The following is a 21,905-nucleotide window of genomic DNA, read 5'->3' on the forward strand; positions in this document are numbered from 1 at the left end:
TCAGTTTCTGCAAGGGGCCCACTTAGCTTTATCTATTGCCCAAATCCTTGGGGGCTGTTTGAGAGGCTGTAAGCTTATATGGTAATAGTAAATAATTCATTAGAAGGTCTAATAAGGCTGCTATGTTGCTTGTGTTTCTTGAACCAGCAATAATAGCAGGGAGGTCATTTGATTAGTAAAGGTAGCAAGGACTGTGGTTCTCAACCCTAGCTAGTTTAATATGATATTAATATATCACCTGGGGAGCTTTTTAAAACAATACTAATTATAGGAATGGGGCCCAGACACTAATTATTTTTAAATTGTGGTAAAATATATATAACAGAAAAACTACCATCTTAACCATTTTTAAGTATACAGTTCAGTAGTGTTAAGTATATTCACATTGCTGTGTGCTAATTTTTTTTTTTTTTTTCTCACTGTTGTGGCCTCTCCCGTTGTGGAGCACAGGCTCCGGACGCACAGGCTCAGCGGCCATGGCTCACGGGCCTAGCCGCTCCGCGGCATGTGGGATCTTCCCGGACCGGGGCACGAACCCATGTCCCCTGCATCGGCAGGCGGACTCTCAACCACTGCGCCACCAGGGAAGCCCAGGGACACTAATTTTTAAAAATACCTCCCCAGGTGATTTTAATATGCAGTCAGCGATGAGAACTTCTGAACTGGAATGGAGAAATCTTACAAATTTGTAACAGGCATGTAAACTAGTCTTTTCCAGTTCTTCATCTGTTTATCCCAAGGTCCTGCTCCTATTCAGACCATCATCTATGCTTTATTTCATTTCTGTCTTGAGCTCCTGTCTTAAGACCCACCGTCTTTTCCCCAACTCCTACTACTTCAGCTCCTTCTAAATTCTTTAGTCACAGACTTAATTCTTTCATCTGATTCTTTTAATCTAGTGCTCATTAATGATGGCACATTTTAAATGGGTTTTATGGTGTTTTATCCCCCAACTTAAACACTTTCATCTCTGAACCTCACTTTACATCATCTGGCACCACTGGGGCAAATACCCAATCTTTCACCAACAGACCTCACGTTGACTCACAGGTTGAGTTCAGTTTTGTCACATCTCTATGACTGTTTCCTCCTTAGTGATATGTAAGGTCCCTTCAGTAGCTGTTACTATTATTTGAGCAGACCTACTACGTGCCAGGTGCAGTGCTAAGCCCTTTATGTTTTTTCATTTAGTCTCAAAATACCACCAGTGAAGCAGTTATCCTTTTTACAGATAAGGAAATTGAAGCTAAAAAGTTAAGTAATTTTCCAAGTTCACAAAGCTAGAATACAAATCCAGGTCTGCTGAACTCCAAGTGGTATCTGTAGCAACTATAATAAGAACCAGGGCCCATTTCCAAACCAGTCTGGTTTCCCAAGTGCAAGTTTATTGTGAAAGTCACTAGAGATGTCTAACAATAAGCACAATTAGCAAATTTGGGACATATCTCATTTAATACTCACAACCACCTCATTGTACAAATGAGAAAATAGAGGTTTGAGGGGTCTGTGAGTCAAAAAACCTGTGTTTGTTCAACTGTGTACCTTGTATCCTCCCTTTAGGGATCACCTAGGAGAGAATACCTTGGAGTCATTGTCATAAAATCAAGGTAATAGATTTTTAAAAACACTTTACAAATCCTCATCTAATCTTGAATATTTCTGATAGGCCTCTTATTCTTCCTCCAGGGCTGTTTGCATAAACATATGCATGATTCTTCTACCTAAATTATCAAATGAACAAGGGATCTGACCTCATTTGACAGTTTCCCAAGTCACTGTAGTGTGGTAAATGAAAGATGTGCAACGGAGATTTCCAAATGCACTTTTTTCTGAAGGTGGACCATAAACACTGTCAATATGAAAGGAAATACTCCTTAATAAATTTACACAAAGGGCACATTTTGAATTCTTGCTTGTACCATAAACATATACTTCTCCCAAAATTATAAAACAAGCACTGGACATAACCTCATGAAAGATATATGAAAAGCGTATGTACTAATCATAATAATTAGTTGAAAACGTAGTCTAAATGTATTTTGAGTATTATTATTACAGTACATCTGAGAGTCAGTATGGCCTGAGGTTTTTCCCATGAATTTTGGAGTCAGACCTGGGTTTGGATCCAGGCTTCATCATTTACTAGCTATGGTACCTTGGTAAATTCTTTAATCTCTCTGATTCTCAAATTTTCTCTGTAGAGACAGTAACAGATCTAGCTTATAGGATTGTTTTATGAATTTTATCACAAGCCTAACTAACACAGTAGGTACTCAGTAAATCGTAGTGACTGTTCCAATTATGGCTCATTGACAAGTGAGGACAAGGGGTCCAACTCAAAATCTGTTGGAGCTATAAATCAAGAGGTAACACACAGCTTAGTTTATTCAGCCAACATATCTATAGGACTAAAGTTTTTAAATCTGCTAAATTAGATTTGGTAAATGAAGAACCAGTTTAAGCCAGATGATTGCAGTGACTATGACAGCGTTTTAATAAGATAACATACTCATTTTAACACAGCCTTTATTTTCTGTTTCAAAACAAAATTTCCAGGAAACAAAACAAATGGTTGGATACAAATGAAATAAAAATCACAGTTTCAAAGAACCAAAATCAGACAACTGCTTAAAGGCAGATCACTTGGTTTACCAAAAAAATAATAAAAGTTAATGTCAAGAAGGATTAAAATTAGGTTTAACAACATTCCATATAATGCTACATTCCCCAATTAAGAAAGGAGAGTTCACATATACAACTAAGTGTTAAGTGTAGAGAAGTGGCTGAAATTCTGCATACTTCATAGTAAATTAATTATGCATGAAAGTTTATTAATTGCATAAACTTCCTGAGTGGCTCCCATGCTGCACTAGGTCTACATGCTTAATATTCATATCAAACAAATTACAGCTTTAAGTGATTGAGCATGACAGACCTTGAACAACTGCACTTTCCAATCAGTCACTATTTCTGCTGAGGGTATGTTCTGGACCACAAACCTCAATCTGAAATCTTAAATTATAACGGAGAAGAAATGCAACTTAAAAAAAAAAACTGGAAGGATGACAAGCACACATTTAGGAATTTTATTTTTCACTGGCACTTTTTTTTTTCTCAAGAGCCCAGTTTCTCCCCTTCTTGCTTGACTTTTGGCCTTTCTGTTAGAGGTTTTTTTAATTAAAAGAAGACCTTCCAGAATGGGAGCTGTTGGTTTATATAATCTTCCAGCTATCTCAGTTGAAAATAACTAAGTGTAACCTAGTTACTATCCCAGGCCCCTGCCAATGGTGGCTGTCAAGGTCCCTGACCAATGTTTGTGTTCATCCTTCACATACAAAGACTATTTCCAGGGTGACCTGAAAGCATCTGGCTCCATAAAAATTTCATACTAACTTCACTTCAAAGGATTTTACCAAGTTTGAGTGTCAGCATTTTACAGTCTGGATTGTTTGTGGGTTTTTTATTTCAATCCCAGAAATTACATTTACCAAATCAATGACCTTTCCTATGCCCTGCTCCCTTACTGGTTCATCTTCTAAATAAAGGGGGAAAAACAAGTCCCCAGTAAACTACAGGATTAAAAATGAACAATCTATTCTAGAAAATGGCCTGCACACCACCTCAAATATCTCAAGATTCTTCTAAACCAAACAGAAGATTAAATAACTGAATCCCAAACTGATGGCAAGTATACCTCAGGAATGTACTTGTACATGAAGCCTGAAATACAGTATTTACTAACATTAAACATGCTGTAGTGTTACACACAGTAAACATGTGAAACAAATAACATGTGGTTTACAAACATTTGCTCAGTTTTCTGGAAAAAACAGAGAATGCATCATTTTCATCACTCAGAGAAGACAGCAAAGAAGAAAGTCAATGCCTCCAATAAACTTTAGAGATTGGATAAACAGTTATGACTAACTACAATTCAACTAAAAGCATATGGCCATTTTAAGGTAATAAAATATCATTGCAAATACCTAGCAGTATGCTAATATGCTGAATGATGGGCCACTGCTGTAATATTTGTCAAATATTTCATTGTGATAGTTAAAGCAGTTTCAACCCATAGCCCTTTAGGCACACAGACAAGAAACGCATCTCTAATAAAAGATACGAAGTTACAGGGCTTCCCTGGTGGCGCAGTGGTTGAAAGTCCGCCTACCGATGCAGGGGAGGCGGGTTTGTGCCCCGGTCAGGACCCCACGTGCTTCGGAGCGGCTGGGCCCGTGAGCCATGGCCGCTGAGCCTGCGCGTCCTGAGCCTGTGCTCCGCAACAGGAGAGGCCACAGCAGCAAGAGGCCTGCGTACCGCAAAAAAAAAAAGATACGAAGTTACAGGCACCAGATTGTCTAATTTAGGTACTTTCTTATCATTTGTTTATTTTGCAACTAACTTCTACAACTAAGTCCTATATTGCCACCAGCTGGATTTATTTCTCTGTTCTCCATCCCTAAATCCCCAAAGCTTATTTCACAGAAGCATGTGGCTCTCGTCACTTAAACATAGATTGGTACCAGAGTGATGGTCCTTCTCATTTCAAACTCATAGTTAGCAGGCCAGATTTATAACCTGAAAGAATACTGAGAATCAAGGCAAAAAAGCAAGTTTCACAGGCAGTGTTTACATGTGTACCCCAAAACAGCACTGAAAAAGAGGTAGATAAACAAATGTAATTGGAGTAGAATTAAATCTGCGGTTCTAAAATGATACATCCCATCATACTGTACATAACACTCCACACTCAATCCAAAAATCACAGCAGAAAAGTGCCTTTTAAACTTTCACAGATAATTTTGCTGTCAAACCATTAGAATTCATGCTTGATATAAAACTGGCAAGAAAAATATGAAAAACGAAATGGATATTTGTTATACTACAGCAAATTGCCTTAGAGATTCAAGACTGCTACAAATATACATAGGGTTATTTTCATTAGATTTACACCAATACTGGTTTCATATTCTTATGATGTTACACCCAACTTCACAAACATAGCAGCAGGTAATTCATGATGAAATGCTCACATTGCCACATATGGAGATACAGTACTATTCATCAGACTTGCACTTTGAGAAGTAAACATGGTGGTTGGACACACAGACTACCCCCAAATAAACTTTACAAGTGGGATGGTTTAGTATAACCTTTTTTTTTCTACAAGAAGGAAAATGGAAAGGACAGGTTTGTGTGTGTGTGTTGGAAATGGGAAGAAGGCCCTTGTTACATAGTAGGCTCTTTGTTAAGTAAGAAGGGAATTTCTGAGCTTTACCTCAAGAGTTAATTATTTCTGGGGGGGGGGAAGTACCTCAGCAAGGATGAAAACAGCACTATCATATGATTTAGCAAAATTATGAAATAATGCAAAACCCCTAGATAGAAAACTAGCTAATATTTACAGTCAAAGTGACTGTAATTGGAATCAAATATTTAAGTAATGGGAAAAAAATAACTTAAAAACCCACAGTGATGTGAATAACACTGTTTTCTTCATTTCTGCACAAACTCACTTTTTTCTGTATTTTTAAACTTATACATGTTACATATACATCATGTATACATATGTTAACCCAACTACTGCAGTCAGCATGGAGACAGCAGTACACTACTCACCATCTTCAAACTTTAGAAGACTACTTTTCTTTCCAGCAAAAAATCTGAAAAGATTCTAAATATTACAAGGCACTGCAAAATTCTGCAGGCAAAAGAATGATGAATTATACATAAAACAGAGGTGGTGGCAAAATGTGGGACATTTGATGTAGAGCAGCCATTAATAAATGTAATTGTGCATGTCATCCATGGAGCTTTTTTCATCCTGGGGTACACTGTTTAAAAGGATTGCAACTCGAGAAGAAGGGATCATAAAACCTGCAGTATTTTCACTTTATAGGTTGTAAGTCTCAATGTAATCACACAAAGCTGACTCTAATAATGAAACACAAGCAGTTTTAAAGAATTACGGATTTTAGGCACATTGTTTTTGTACACATGGAAAATTGCAATGCAAGAATTTGCATTACACTAATGTCCTAAAACCACTTCAACTTGCAAACCAATAGTGTAGAAGAAATTTGAAGAATCTGTACATAAGATTTAGAAAGACTCATCCAAACCAGAATATGTTTTATTAAAAGAAAACTGTGGCTCTTATCAACAGCAATTCTCAAAATGCTGCCCTGGATGCCCCCAAATGATAGCAACAGAATCTTCATGATGCTGAGTGTGATCCTCAGGTAAGTAACATAAGACACATTTGTTTTTTTTGAAAAAGTGTACTGCATGTCACAAAGTAGACTGTGCAAAAAAAGGTACACCCATTAAGTTTTCCTCATTACCTGGCAAGATCACGGGGTAAAATTTTTAGAGGAATATGGAGGAAAATCTGTTAACAGAAATGTTGGGTGATCATCTGGAATGTTGACCAGTAGACAACTTGTTATTACGTAAATGTGTACTAGAAATGACCTTGAAATCTTCAGAGCGAAAACTAAGTATTTTAAACATCTTTATATGTGGTAGTCGATAAATACCATTTTAGAATTCTATTTGGGTTTCACAGACTGAGCATTAGGTAACTCTGTGACCAGCCTTTTAAGATTATTACAGTTAACCTTCTTGAAAACTAAAAGTGTATATTTTGACATTGCCTCCCCTCCTCCTAAAACTGGATAAAACCCAGTAAAGTGCAACTTGACAGTGATCTCTCTCAGATTCTAAAGAGGCTGCCAAAATCATCTGAGATCTAAAATCATCTAAGATGCTAGATACTAACAAGGAAACTATAACAACTGAAAAAAAGGTAATCCAAAAAAAAAAAAGCTAAGGGCAACTTAAATAGTATCGTTTGAGGGTCTACTATCTACTGCAGGACAATGTATACCCCACATCTCTTAGAACCCTGTAAAGCCAGTGTTTCATGTGTAAGTCTCAAAACCTACAAAACCTACTGTGTCAAGTAAATTTCACTTCAGAAGAATGGACTAATAGAGGTGTAACTTGAATCCTCTTTGTTAGGAACACTAAGATTCCCCCCAAATGAGATTCACATCAGCTGCAATACATCCCTTGCAAAAGAATGCAAGCCAAACCAATGCCTCTCAGATGCTCAAAAACAATGTAGTGTGCACATGAGAAACAGAGATAGCTGCTTTGAATTACTATGGAAATCCTAAAGCAGCTACAGTATCTGCAGAATCAAGGAACTGTTACAGTTCTGTTTTTTCCTTTCTCTCCGCCTCACCTAAAACAAGGCTTCACTCCTACTGCTGTGACGACGGGAAGAAAATCACATTAAAAAGGGCTCATGTTCTATATTGGTTGACAAAGTTATTCTAATTTTATATACCAAAACATTTCCTGCAGCAAGTTACCCTGCCTTCTGCGAAAGGTAAACCTAAGATAAACGTGAAGAATCCCATAAGACTCCAGCTGTTGGAGGGTCTCACTTTGCCCATGTTAGGGGAATATAAATAGTTTTTATACCTTTTAAAGAAAAGTATCATCCAGCTGCAGAGAGCAGCAATAATGGAAAGTGTCCTGGAAATGGAAATGCTCAAGCTGAGCTTATTAAAGCATTCTGAACAGTATTTTTAAAAAATCAAGTATCAAAGAGGATAGGATTTGAAGTGAAAAAACATTTCTGTGTGCAGTGTTCTATGTACAAACTGCACAGTTCTACAGGATGATGAGCTATATCAAATACTACATTGGAAAAAAATATATAGTGGAAAGTAAACTCAAAACAAGGGAAAATATGGCAGAACCCAAGAAGAAGAAAGTTTATTATCTTAGGTGTCCTGGAAATATTTCTGAAAAACATTTCCTTTTTCTTCATCTTCTACTCTGATTCACTTGGGACCAGGAGGGATCGCGGATGGATTCTGAACTGATGAAGCTGGAAATGCCTGCAAATTCATCCCCGGCTGGAACAGTCCCCCAGATTGGGTAGGAATTACTACAGACTGTTGTGGTGTTCCTGAAATTCCTACCCACTGTACCGGATACCCTGGCCCCCCCACAGCATTATATTGACAAACATGGGGTATTCCATATGATGATAATGGCCCAGGAAATGAAGGGCGTGAGAGTCCTTGTGGCAAGGAGGCTGGGACAGCTCCACGGATTTGGGACAGAGAAGAAATCCATGTTGATGTGTAGCCCATAGTAGATGGAGTATTCTAACAAAAAATAAAAACAAAAGATCAGTTTATTTGGTAGATACTTTTACCCATCTGTATTCTTTTTGCCTTACTACTCTCCCATTATTATTCTGACTGTCTACCATTTTTGGAGTAACGTTCTGTGTGCTAAGCATAGTTATATACCTTATTTCATTTCATCTTTGTAACTGCCCTGCAAGGCAGGCATTTTTAGATGAGGAAACAGAAGCTCAAAATTGATAACACCCATCACCACTTAGCAAGTTAATAGTAAGGTGAGGATTTGAACACAGTTCCAGCTAACTCCAAGACCCCTGCTAAATTTCTGTTCACAGTTTAGTGTCTCCTTTCCTCGTGCTAGCACTACTCTTCAATTTTTACTTCCTTCTGCCAGTCCCAGGCAGTCTCTCATTCAGGGACACAGACAACAGTAGTCCATGTTACTACATAATTCTTTGAAGAAAGAGGAGCATGATTTAGAGTGGCATAGGGGAAAGCCTGGCATATAGTAGGTGCTCAAGAAATGTCACCTCCCTACCTCCTCCTACTCACTATTTAAAGTCTGACATTTCTGTTATATTTTTGGAAATTTAAACTCGACAATTATGTTTTGGGCAGTACTAAGAAAACATATTCCTGCCTGACTCTTCTTATTATATTGTATTGTAATTATGTGTATGTATAGAGATTACTGAAATCTTATGCACATGGGAATAATAAGTCTAAATGGAAGTAAATAATTCTTACTTAAAGGAGAGCTTGGTATCAGTCCCAAATTCTTAGTTCTTGTAAATTGATGGTCAAGCTAAAACGCTTTCAACTAAAGTTTCAAACTACAGTTAGGTTAAAGGTTTTTAGCTTGACTCAAGAATGAATGACAAGATCTCTTGAGGTAAAAAAGAAACATTTGAAGTCCAGCAATCCCTTTTTCATATCAGTATTTTTGTTCTGTTAAAGTAAAACTAAATACTTCTGATTTTAAAATAGCACATATAGTATGATCACATTTTTGTAAAGCTATTTCTATGCATTCATATACAGACATAGAAAGATATCTGAAATGATGTTTATCTAAAGTTAGTGACAATTATTTCTGGGTGGTAGGATTTGAAGGTGGTATTTTAAAATTTTGTACTTTTCTGCATTGATTAAATTCTATAACAAACATTATTATTTTACAAACAGTAACAATTTTTTTATTTAAATTTTTTTATTTAAAAAAAATTGGAGATGACATGTTATACTTAATCTTCTCTTGGATATTTAAAAGGCATCTCAGATTCAAATGACCAAAACCAAATGTATGATCTTTCTTCTACCAAAACACACTGCTTGCTCATGTTCCCCTTCTTGATGATTGGTATGCTGGAATGATAGCCAGTTATACCAGCCAGAAACCTTGCCTTGACACCTCCCCTCTGCCAAACATCAGTTCCATCACTAAATCTGGTCCATTTTATCTCTTAAACATTTCTTGTAATCTGTTCACTTCTCTTCATCTCAGCTTCTCTCTCTCTTTTTTTTTAAATTGAAGTATAGTTATTTAAAAAGTTGTTCAACTTCTCTTTATCGGGCCTACTGTGACTAACTCTTAATTGGTCTACCAACATCTACCCTTATCTTCAATAATCTTTCTTCTTGCTTCAAGCCAGAGTGATCTTTTCAAAAAGCAAATCTGGGGCTTCCCTGGTGGTGCAGTGGTTGAGAGTCTGCCTGCCGATGCAGGGGACACGGGTTCGTGCCCCGGTCTGGGAAGATCCCACATGCCGCAGAGCGGCTAGGCCCATGAGCCATGGCCGCTGAGCCTGCGGGTCCGGAGGCTGTGCTCCGCGACGGGAGAGGCCACAACAGTGAGAGGCCCGCGTACCGCAAAAAAAAAAAAAAAAAAAAAAGCAAATCTGATCATGTCAACCCTAGGGCTTCAATGGCTATCCATCTGTCTTAAAATAAAGACAAAGTTCCTTGTCATCACCACTTTTAAGACCCTCCTTAGATTCACTGTGCACCAACTCCTCTCTGCTCTCTACACTTCAGCCAAATGGACCTACTTTCAGTCCTTTCATTCTGTTTCCCCATACAGGGGTTTTGCATATGCTGTTCTTTCTGCTTAGAATCATATTCCCTCCCCTTTTCACCTAGTTAACACTTACTCATCCTGCAGATCTCTGCTCAATCATCACTTTCTCAGGGAAGCTTTTCTTGACTTCCCTTTACTAGGTCAAATTTCCCTTACTGTATGGTATCCTATATCTCTCCTTTGTAGTCCTTATTACAGCTGCAATTTTATGTTTATTTATACAAGTCTGTTCATATCTAACTGTCCCACCAGCATATAAGTCCCATGAGAACAGGGAACATACTTGCTTTTGCTAATCAAACCCAGTGCCTAGCAGAGGGCTTGGCACATAATTGTGACAAATTTTTCTAAGGCACAGAACAGTAACATGCAAGAACATTAGATAGTGAGATGGGCTCTCCACACAAAGATATAATCAACTGAACCTAAAAATACAAAAATAGTTACATATATAGGATACTACTATGTGCTAGGCACTTTAAAGATGTTACCTCATTTAATCCTCACAGCAATCCTGCAAAGCAGGAAGGTATTATCCCTGTTTTAAAGACATGAAAACTGACGCACAAATGACTTGTCTAAAGTCACACAACTAGTAAATGACTGAGCTGACGCTGGAACCCCAGTCCATATAAAGACCTTCACCGCTTTTATTCGTACTCCATTTTCTACTCACTCTTCTTCCAAACATTCTCATTATACCACAATAAACCACCCTCCAACTCATCAACAAAGGCCTCCATTCACATAGTGCTCAGAGGATCTCTCACGGGCAGCACAAACACATTTATGCCTTAAAATTTGCCTCTAAAGGCTTCCAATTTTTACAATGGTGATACTATCTGTGTATAAATCGGTGCCAGGAATAATATAAATACACAGATCCCTTAAGCAGATACACTGCTTACTAGTTTGGAAAATCTAGGCTTTTGAAAAATTTTATTCAATGTTAACACTAAATGTATTTTCAGACTCTTTACCAAACTACATGCAATGACTATATATACACACACATATATGTACACAAACATAACACACACACACACTCAGATATATCTCTTTCAATTATATGGGTTCAGATTCTAAGCCCTGATTCACATTTTAATAGATTTATTCATTTTGAAAAAATGATACTTTAAAAATTCAAATACAGAAAAGTACAAAGTAAAATAAGGCCCAAATTCCACCATCCAGCATATTTTAATGGCTTTTCCTATTTCTATGCATATATACATGTATCTTATATAATTTTACATAAATACTATATATACTATTCTGTGAACCTGTCTTCTTCCCACTCCAGAATGCATTGTGGACATCTTTCTACATTTCAATTGCTTGTACACCTGACTAAGGACATATGCAATTAAGTAGACATCTCGTCCATAAACTTAAGATATATTTTATAATATTCTAGTTTAAATATCTTTAAAATTCTTTTTCATACTGAATACGTAAGATAACTTATTGGCTATGAGAATACTGATGTACAATTAACATAAGATAACTTTTCCTCAAAACCCAAATTCTTCTTGCACCACAAGGTTGAATTAACCCTCACTCCAGATGCTTTCTTTTTTGATACTTTTTTTTTCCTTCAGGTATAATAGCCTAAAACAAGGGTTAGCAATCTACAGCCTGCCACCTCTTTTTGCAAATCAAGTTTTAATGGACAAAACCATGCCCACTTGTTTATGTATTGTCTATGGCTGTGTTGATTAGTTACAACCACATGGCTTGAAAATATTTACTAATTGGCCCCTTCCCAGAAATAGTTTGCTGGCCTCTGGCCTAAAACTTAATTTGCTCAAAGACATAATGAATCTAGACAAGGATAAAAGTCTCTATGTTGTCAAATCACACCACTCTATCATAGTGACTATAACTATAGGCCTAAGTGAATCAATCTTTATGGTTTTAGTTCTCATAAATAAAGAGGGTCAGGTATAAACAACTTACTTCATATACTTTGTTCCAGTTGTCTGTTTCTAGTTTCTGTTGACTCTGTTTAAGTTGGTTTAAACTTGGCTTAATAAGAGAATTTCCTACTGTTTCCTTTGTCCAGTCATCCACCAGTTTGTGTAAGTCATCTGTGAACATCCCTTTTTTACTAGCTGGAGATTGCTGGCATGATGCTGCACTACTTTCCGCCGCACACAGTGGATCTATAAGAAGAAAAAAAAACAGAGAAACCAGGAAAAGGAATTAAAACTGATAAACAAATACTCTTTTTCGGCCAGTAATGCAGAACTACATATTGGGTATAGATAGGGTAACCAGACATTCTAGTTCTGGCTTAAAGCTATGGTCCTTGTGTAATTACTAACAGTATCTCTTTCACTCTCAAAAGTTTCTTCTTGTTTGGATGGCAAATTATATGGTCACCTTAGGTATAAGTCAAATATAATAAATAGTATCTCAAAAATATTAGTATCAACTGTACTCTTATCATCAGGTTCCTCAGACAGATACTTAGAAGAGTTAAAAAACAATGACAGAATGTTAAAAATGGAAAGAACCTTAGAAGTCTAATCCAAACCACTTGTTTTATAATGGGGAAATGAGGCCCAGAAAAAGTAAATTGACATGCCTGAATTCCTTTTTTTTAAAATACATTTATTTATTTTTTATTTTTGGCTGTGTTGGGTCTTCATTGCTGGGCGTGGGCTTTCTCTAGTTGCGGCGAGCGGGGGCTACTCTTCATTGCGGTACACAGGCTTCTCATTGCAGTGGCTTCTCTTGTTGCGGAGCACGGGCTCCAGATGTGCGGGCTTCAGTAGTTGTGGCATGCGGGCTCAGTAGTTGTGGCCCATGGGCTCTAGAGTGCAGGCTCAGTAGTTGTGGTGCACAGGCTTACTTGCTCCGCGGCATGTGGGATCTTCCCAGACCAGGGATCGAACCCGTGTCCCCTGCATTGGCAGGTGGATTCTTTTTTTTGTTTTCTTTAACATCTTTATTGGAGATGTTAATGCTTTACAATGTTTAATGTTTAATGCTTTACAATGGTGTGTTAGTGGCTGCTGTATAACAAAGTGAATCAGCTATACTTATACATATATCCCCATATCCCCTCACTCTTGCGTCTCCCTCCCACCCTCCCTCTCCCACCCCTCTAGGTGGTCACAAAGCACCTAGCTGATCTCCCTGTGCTATGTGGCTGCTTCCCACTAGATATTTTACATTTGATAGTGTATATATGTCCATGCCACTCTCTCACTTCGTCCCAGCTTACCCTTCCCCCTCCCCGTGTACTCAAGTCCATTCTAAACGTCTATGTCTTTATTCCTGCCCTGCCCCTAGGTTCTTCAGAACCATTTAAAAAAATTTTTTAGATTCCATATATATGTGTTAGCATACGGTATTTATTTTTCTCTTTCTGACTTACTTCACTCTGTATGACAGACTCTAGGTCCATCCACCTCACTACAAATAACTCAATTTTGTTTCCTTTTATGGCTGAGTAATATTCCATTGTGTATATGTACCACATCTTCTTTATTCATTCATCTGTCGATGGACACTTAGGTTCCTTCCATGTCCTGGCTATTGTAAATAGTGCTGCAATCAACATTGGGGTACATGACTCTTTTTGAATTACAGTTTTATCAGGGTATATGCCCAGTAGTGGGATTGCTGGGTCATACGGTGGTTCTATTTTTAGTTTTTTAAGGAACCTCCATACTGTTCTCCATAGTGGCTGTATCAATTTACATTCCCACCAACAGTGCAAGAGGGTTCCCTTTTCTCCACACCCTCTCCAGCATTTATTGTTTGTAGATTTTTTGATGATGGCCATTCTGACCGGTGTGAGGTGATACCTCATTGTAGTTTTGATTTGCATTTCTCTAATGATTAATGATGTTGAGCATCCTTTCATGTGTTTGTTGGCAATCTGTATATCTTCTTTGGAGAAATGTATATTTAGGGCTTCTGCCCATTTTTGGATTGGGTTGTTTGTTTTTTTGACATTGAGCTACATGAGCTGCTTACATATTTTGGAGATTAATCCTTTGTCAGTGGCTTCATTTGCAAATATTTTCTCCCATTATAAAGGTTGTCTTTTGTCTTGTTTATGGTTTCCTTTGCTGTGCAAAAGCTTTTAAGTTTCATTAGGTCCCATTTATTTATTTTTGTTTTTATTTCCATTTCTCTAGGAAGTGGGTAAAAAAGGATCTTGCTGTGATATACGTCATAGAGTGTTCTGCCTATGTTTTCCTCTAAGAGTTTTATAGTGTCTGTCCTTACATTTAGGTCTTTAATCCATTTTGAGTTTATTTCTGTATACAGTGTTAGGGAGTGTTCTAATTTCATTCTTTTACATATAGCTGTCCATTCTTTTACATGTAGCTGTCCAGTTTTCCCAGCACCACTTATTGAAGAGGCTGTCTTTTCTTGATTGTATATTCTTGCCTCCTTTATCAAAGATAAGGTGACCATATATGCGTGGGTTTATCTCTGGGCTTTCTATCGTGTTCCATTGATCTATATCTCTGTTTTTGTGCCAGTACCATACTGTCTTGATTACTGTAGCTTTGTATTATAGTCTGAAGTCAGGGAGCCTGACTCCTTTTTCTTTCTCCTTTTTTCTTTCTCAATATTGCCTTGGCTATTTGGGGTCTTTTGTGTTTCCATACAAATTGTGATATTTTTTGTCCTAGTTCTGTGAAAAATGCCATTGGTAGTTTGATAGGGATTGCACTAAATCTGTAGATTGGCAGGCAGATTCTTAACTACTGCGCCACCATGGAAGCCCCATGCCTGATTCTTGCAATTAGATACCAGCAGAGCCAGGCCCAGAATTCTAAAGCCTAGAGAGCCTATAGAGAAGCCTATAGAGAAGAACTTTTTCTTTTAATATACCATACTGACTTTCAACAATCTTCAGAAAACTAGAATCTCATTTAAATTTTTGTTTACCAATATTTCTGTTTATTATTGATAAAAACAATGTCTATCTAGAATAGCAGAAATAAGAAGGCAGATGCTTTTGTTAGCCTCATGAGTTCTGGAGTACAAGATGTCCAAATAGATGAAATAAATCACTTACAGATGTCTTCATCAGTGAAAAGTTTCCTAATCTGAACATCACACTGTCTTTATATTATTTAGTACTATTACACAGGCTAACTAAATCATTCTCATAGAAAAGATTCATAAAGTTCCTCTGACTGATTTACAAGTCAAAACTTACAGAGTGGGTCTAAAATGAATTTTAGTAAATGCAGTTGTGAAATGTAAGCACAGTAACACTTCCACAGATTTAATTAAATAAACATGTGAAAATATCTTGTACAATTGTTATGGGACTTTTTTTTAATTGTGAAAAACTATAAAAATGTAAAAGATAATGCAAGAAGCCTACATATAAACACTTTCAAAGTACTTTTCTTTATATTCTTTGAAACTCATAACAGGCCCGTGATACAGGTTCAGCAAGTATCATTCTATTTTGGGGATGGGAAGACTGGAATCCAGAAAGTAAACAGCTGAGGTTATACGCTGGGGTTAGAACCCAAGTATCCTGACTATTTGGTCAGTGTGCTTTCCATTGTACCATGCCAATCCATGCAACAAACTGGGAAAAGGATAAGAAAATTGCTTAATAAGGAGGAACATGATAATCTCAATGACTGCTTATGCATAGTCTGTCATTCTCTATGACCCTTGTGCTACTGAAGGCTTAGAGTCAAGGAGATTAAAAGTTAAATGGACATAGGGAACTATACTCAATATCCTGTGACAAACCATAATGGAAAGAATATGAAAAAGAATACACAGATATATATATATATAGATATATAGATATATGGCTGAGTCACTTTGCTGTACAGAAGAAATTAACACAACATTATAAATCAACTATATATACTTCAATAAAATTTAAAAACAAACAGAAAAAAAAAAAAACAAGGGAAGTCTGAGAAAAACTGCCAAGAGGAGCTTAGAGACATGACGCGTAAATATCAGGTGGTATCCTGGATGGGATCCTAGAACAGAAAAAGAATTTATGCAAAAACTAAGGAAATCAAAATAAAGTGTGGAATTTTTTTTTTTTTTTTGGTGATACGCGGACCTCTCACTGTTGTGGCCTCTCCCGTTGCGGAGCACAGGCTCCGTACGCGCAGGCTCAGCGGCCATGGCTCACGGGCCCAGCGGCTCCACGGCATGTGGGATCTTCCGGACTGGGGCACGAACCCATGTCCCCTGCATCGGCAGGTGGACTCTCAACCACTGCACCACCAGGGAAGCCCAAAGTGTGGAATTTTGTTAATAAAAATTAAATGGAAATATAGTAGTGAAAATTGCTTAAGAAGAGTTTAATGAATTAAGTGGAACATATTCTCATATAGAAAAGTGTTTTACAAAAATAATGTTTACTAATTTTGAGTAACCATGATGTACTAAAAGGACGTACCAATCTTGTTGGAATTCCTACTTTTTTTTTTTGAATTCCTACTTTTTTAAAACTTAAAACCCAAGGACACACAAGTCAGCCTATAATAAAAGTATCATTTTTTCCTGTTATCCCTCTGCACATTCATGTGATTCTCTGCCAACTCCAGTGAGCAAACAAATAGCACAACAATGTTGGGAAAGACTTTGGAACTGAAGCCTTTATAGATTGTGTTCTTAACCTGGAAAAATGTCAGCAGGTAGAAATAAAAAGCAGACGATAGCCAGAAACATATACATATTAGTGCCAGCATTTCTGCCCACCCAACTAATCTGAAGGAGTATTTTTGTGCTCATTCCCCTTTAGTTTCTTTTAAAAAATAGAGCTAAGTTTGAATGTCATTCATTTAAGAACATTTCTGCACTAACGGAAAACCCAACGTCAGGATTCTTCTTGTGTACAAATCTGGTGGAACAAGTGATCTTATGCACTCAATTGGCGGGCAATGATGGCTGCTGCACTAGTGATACAGTTGCCAACAAGTAGAGGAAGAAATAACAAACCGAAACAAGTATTTATTTTTCTTTTATTGAAGTAACATTGATCTATAACATTATATAAGTTTCATGTGTACAACACTGTATGTCTACTTCTGTATACCCTACTGAATGTTATTCAGTGCCTAACTATTCCGTTAGGCACATTTATTGACTGATTTCATTTGATAGTTATTCATATCATATTAAAGTTCACAAACCAGAAATTACCCAATGAATGCACATTAAAAGAAGTACTCTTCAAATGTGTTTTATGATAGGTAGTAACATAACTTCAAAGGTGCTCTTTAATATTCATTTCTTATTGATGAAATGAGTAAAATCAGAGTTCAGTCCTTGGTGTTCTTTTTTGCTTTCCCCCAAGGTGATTCCTATATTCAGATAGTTCCAGCGATCACCCAACTGCAAATGTTTCCATCTCTTATCTCAAATCTTGATGTCTCTTCAGTCCAACCTCACAGCCAACTCCCAAATTGTTTCTCCAATTCAATGTCAATAAATTCTTCAATTAAATACACCTGAAGTCAAGCCTATCATGGTCTAAGCATGACAGTTTGCCTAAATCTTATATTTCTTTTAAAGATACCATATTTTTTACAAACCACCCAGTCTCAGACTCTTTGGATCTCTCAACAAACACACACATATCCAGTTTATTACCACATCGTGGCAAATCATCCTATACAGCATCTCCTGTCTGTTTTCACTTCCATAGTTCTCTAAACTCTTAATCATCTCATATACGGACTGCCATGATGGCAATGATCTAAACAGATTCACTCCCTGGTTCTAGCCAATACATTCTTCACATTGCCACCAGAGTAGTACCAGTTAAATGCTGTTTTCAGCATTTCATTCCTCTCCTCCAAAAAGCCCCCCAAAACGCAAACTATAACAGTTTCTTAGTACTAACAATAGTGGGTTTTCAACTTGTTTCAGTGGCAAACTCCTTGGTAGTCATGATTGTCTTTGCAGAAAATGCAAACATAGATTATCTTATTTATTATCCTTGAACATCATATCATTTATTAAGCTTAAATACATAATAATGTGTTAGATTAAATATATTATCTTACATCAAACCATAGTACAGATAAGCTGTGGCAGTTGCCAAAAATTAAAAAAAAAAGTGTGGGGGAAAAAACCTTCTAATGTAAACTCTCCATTTCACCCAACTGTTACATTCTCTTTCTCCCAAATACATCTCACATTTTACGATTTGCATGCCTTTATAACATGCAATTCTACCTACTGACAATACTCTTCACACTCCATTTCATCAATTTTAATCCGGTCCATTTACCTTTCAACACCAACTCAAATCCTACTTCCTGAATGAAACAGTCTCAGACCACTATCGCCTTTGACGATCTCTCATTGCCTCCTTTCAATCCACTGAAGACAGGATGTCTGGTATTGGGAGGCAATGCAGTATAACAGTGAAGAGCCAACACTTTGGAGTCAGACAGATTTGCTTAACCCCACTAACTGTAGTCTCCTTGCCTATAAGGACAGACTAACTTCTACCTACTTTAGAGATGTTTTGAGGATTGAGATTATGTAATGCGATTATGTTTCAGGGCTCCCAAGACCACTCACAGATTTACTGATTCCATAGACGGTCTTACAGAACTCAGCATATAGTTGTGCTCATAGCCAAGTTTGTTACAGCAAAAGGATGCACATAGGATCAGCAAGGGAAAAATACACAGGATTCTAGAGAAATTCATGCACAGACTTCCCTATGCTTTCTTCCTATGGTGAGGGAGCATTCTTGAGTATGCTCCTTTCTCTCAGCAACAAAAAATGGTAAGTTTCCGGTCAGGGAAGCCCAGTAGAGACTCAGTGCCCAAGGTTTTTATTTGTGACTGGTCATGTAGGCACCTTTTGCCTAGCATTTACCAAAATGCCAGACTCTAAGAAGGAAAACAGGTATTCGGCATAAATCACATTATTTGTACCAACAATCTAGGCAACGTGAGCTATACTTATCAGTTAGGGAAGAAAGGGAAACCAAGTTCCTGCACACCAGCCAAGGTCCAACCTTGGAAACAGGCCTTTCTATAGATAGCAGTCTTGTGCCTGCTATGTTAACTCTTTTCTGCATAGTTTAGCACAGTGCTCATATTATAAGTTAACCACATACCTAAATTGTAGATACCATTACATGCAATATCCTGCATCAGTTCATGTTTCTCACAAAATAGGTATACCTGTGTGTAGGGAAAGATGGACGTGGATCTTTGTATATATGTTAAGGCAGTGCTTCTTAAAATGTGTTCTGTGAAAAGTGGGTTCTCTGGTAAAACTGTTTTGGGACATGTACATTTATTTCCTTTCTTGAAAATTCTCAATTCATATTAGCACATTAAAGGATCTAAGAGAGTCTACAGTGAAAAAATGGTTTTTATATGATTGACTCCAACATTTCCTATTTGACCATACAACACCTATTAACTCCTTGCTGACAGCTTACAAAATGCTGCGCTAAGGCCAACAAATGTGTCCACCAATCTTGGCCAAATGGGGAAAATATGAAATGTCAGCAAGCTTTGAAAGAGAGCTATTAGAACTAGAAATATGAAATCACTTGGTTCTGTGATAGTCAATGAAGTAATAAAACCACTAGAAGGTATGTGTGGAACACCCTATCTTTGCAAACTTGGCTTCAATGAATTCTTAAAAGAAAGAGAAAATGAAGATAATTTAGTTCCCATTTAGGGAAATAATATTGTCATATTAGGTCTGCTTAGGAATCAATCTAAACATTTTAATAAATAAGTTAATTTAATGGAAGTTTAATAGTTAGATACTGTCATTTCTATCTGCTAAAAAATAATTTATGGCTTCTAGCATGACAGAGTGAGGAGGTTTTCAAATCCTCTCCCTCAAAAGCAGTAATAAAACTGGACAGAACTCTCAAAAACAACCATTTCAGCAATCTGGAATTTGCCCAAAGTCCTACAACAAAATCGAAAGTGTTACTCATGAAAACTACTCAACTTTTAAGAACTGTGTAATCTGTGGCGTTTTTGCCCATGGCTGTTTCTGTTACCTCTGCACCAGCTCTTTTTGCTCAGCAATTCAACCGCAGCAGGACAGGCTGAGAAAACAATAAGCTTTGCTACTGCTGCCAGAGGTAACTCACTTGATTTGGAGCTTTAGAAGCAGTGTCTCCATTAACCTGAGGTTAACAGGGAGACCTGGGAAGTGAGACAACCATCGCAGGCTTGATCAATTCTCCACATATCTCAGGTTGACTGGAATATCGTCACATGCACAGCATAAACTCGAGGGCCCAAACCATACACACATCACTGGCTGACAGAGCCTGAACATGCAAGGAGGAGGCATGAGAAATCCTAGAGGAAAATGAAAGCTAGAAAATGGCCTCAAGTTTAAATGAGTTTCCCAGGCCAGGCCACACATAGATCCAGTAGCAGAAAGTGGAAGCCCTTCAGGCTTGAGGTGTTTAAAAGTGCAACCTCTGATCAATCTCTGGCTGAACACTAAGTAATGCAGATATAGGGGTCAATCCCAGGAAGTCAAGCTTAAAAATAAAAACTAGGGGGGAAAACTGAGCAGAGACATCAGCAGCTATACACTGCGGGGCAAACGGGCTTAACATATTTAGTCTCTCCATAAAAGCTGGACAGACTACATGGAGCAGCAATCTGAGGATTGTGAAGAGTTAATAGTAGCAGGTGAATAGGGAATAAAACCAAAATTCAAAGTACCATTAAAATAGCAGTGAGTTTACCAATTTTTCCTATCTGGTATCCATGGCTAATCTAGAAGCAGGCACTGGGGTATTCAAAGAGAAATCTCTAGAGAAAATCCTCTACTTTTGGCATGAAAAATGGGAAAGGGAACTTCCAACATTCTCAAAATGTATAGAAATTCCTATTTTTTCTTCTTTTCTCTGTACTCTCTCCCCTACCCCCAAGCAATCCTGTGGTGGGAAAGTCCCTGGAAGCTCATGGAAGCCAAACTCTGAGGGAGGGGACCCCTCCCTTCTGATCAGTGGCGTGAGTTATGGTTCCATGACAGTGAAGACAATCACTGTTGCTTTACTGCTGTCTCTAATCTCCCAAACCTTGGCCCTAAACATGTGCACAGTGGTAGGTGTGCACAAGAGAGCGGAGTAACTAAAATCCCAGATTTCTGGCTGAGGAACAAAAAAAGGAGTCACTGGGAATCAGAAAGTACTGGAGGTACTGCAGGGAGGGAAGAACTGAGAAAAGTTATTTTTGAATTCCTGGATTTACTACTGAGCTGTGCATACATGAATCCAATCCTATTCAGCATACCAAACACATGAAAACTGAAAGAACAGACAACTTCCCAAGACTGAGACCCACTAGGAGACCCACACGTGGGATAGGTCCAAAAAGCACCACAGAGGCAAAGCAAATGAACTGACATTAGAACAACAGAACACAGAAGACAGGTTGGAACTCATAAGGTAAAAATAACTGGGTCAATTACCTCCTATAACAAAAATGTCAACATTCTACATAGGATTTTAAAAAGACACCAGAGTCCTAGAATATTCAAAATGTCCAGGATAAAATTCAGTATGACTTGGCATACACAGAACCAGGACAATTTCAACTCATATGGGAAAAGATAACCAACAGATACTAATTCAAGGACAATACAGATGTTGGAATTATCTGACAAAGACTCTAAAGCAGCTATTATTAAAA

At 37.6% G+C, this 21,905-nt stretch overlaps 1 protein-coding gene across 1 annotated transcript in view; it reads right to left on the bottom strand.

The window, feature by feature from the left end:
* Positions 1 to 6,219: 6,219 nt before the first annotated feature.
* WNK3 (WNK lysine deficient protein kinase 3) overlaps positions 6,220 to 21,905 on the bottom strand; it is a 181,614-nt gene continuing 165,928 nt past the window's right edge. Inside the window, exons 22-23 of the mRNA XM_079909805.1 lie at positions 12,205 to 12,410; positions 6,220 to 8,186 (exon numbers count right to left, since the gene is read on the bottom strand). Of these exons, the coding sequence (XP_079765931.1) occupies positions 7,857 to 8,186; positions 12,205 to 12,410 (536 nt within the window). The 3' untranslated portion in view covers positions 6,220 to 7,856. The remainder of the gene's footprint in view (positions 8,187 to 12,204; positions 12,411 to 21,905) is intronic.

This window comes from Stenella coeruleoalba, assembly GCF_951394435.1.
Source record: "Stenella coeruleoalba genome assembly, chromosome: X".
NCBI lineage: Eukaryota > Metazoa > Chordata > Mammalia > Artiodactyla > Delphinidae > Stenella > Stenella coeruleoalba.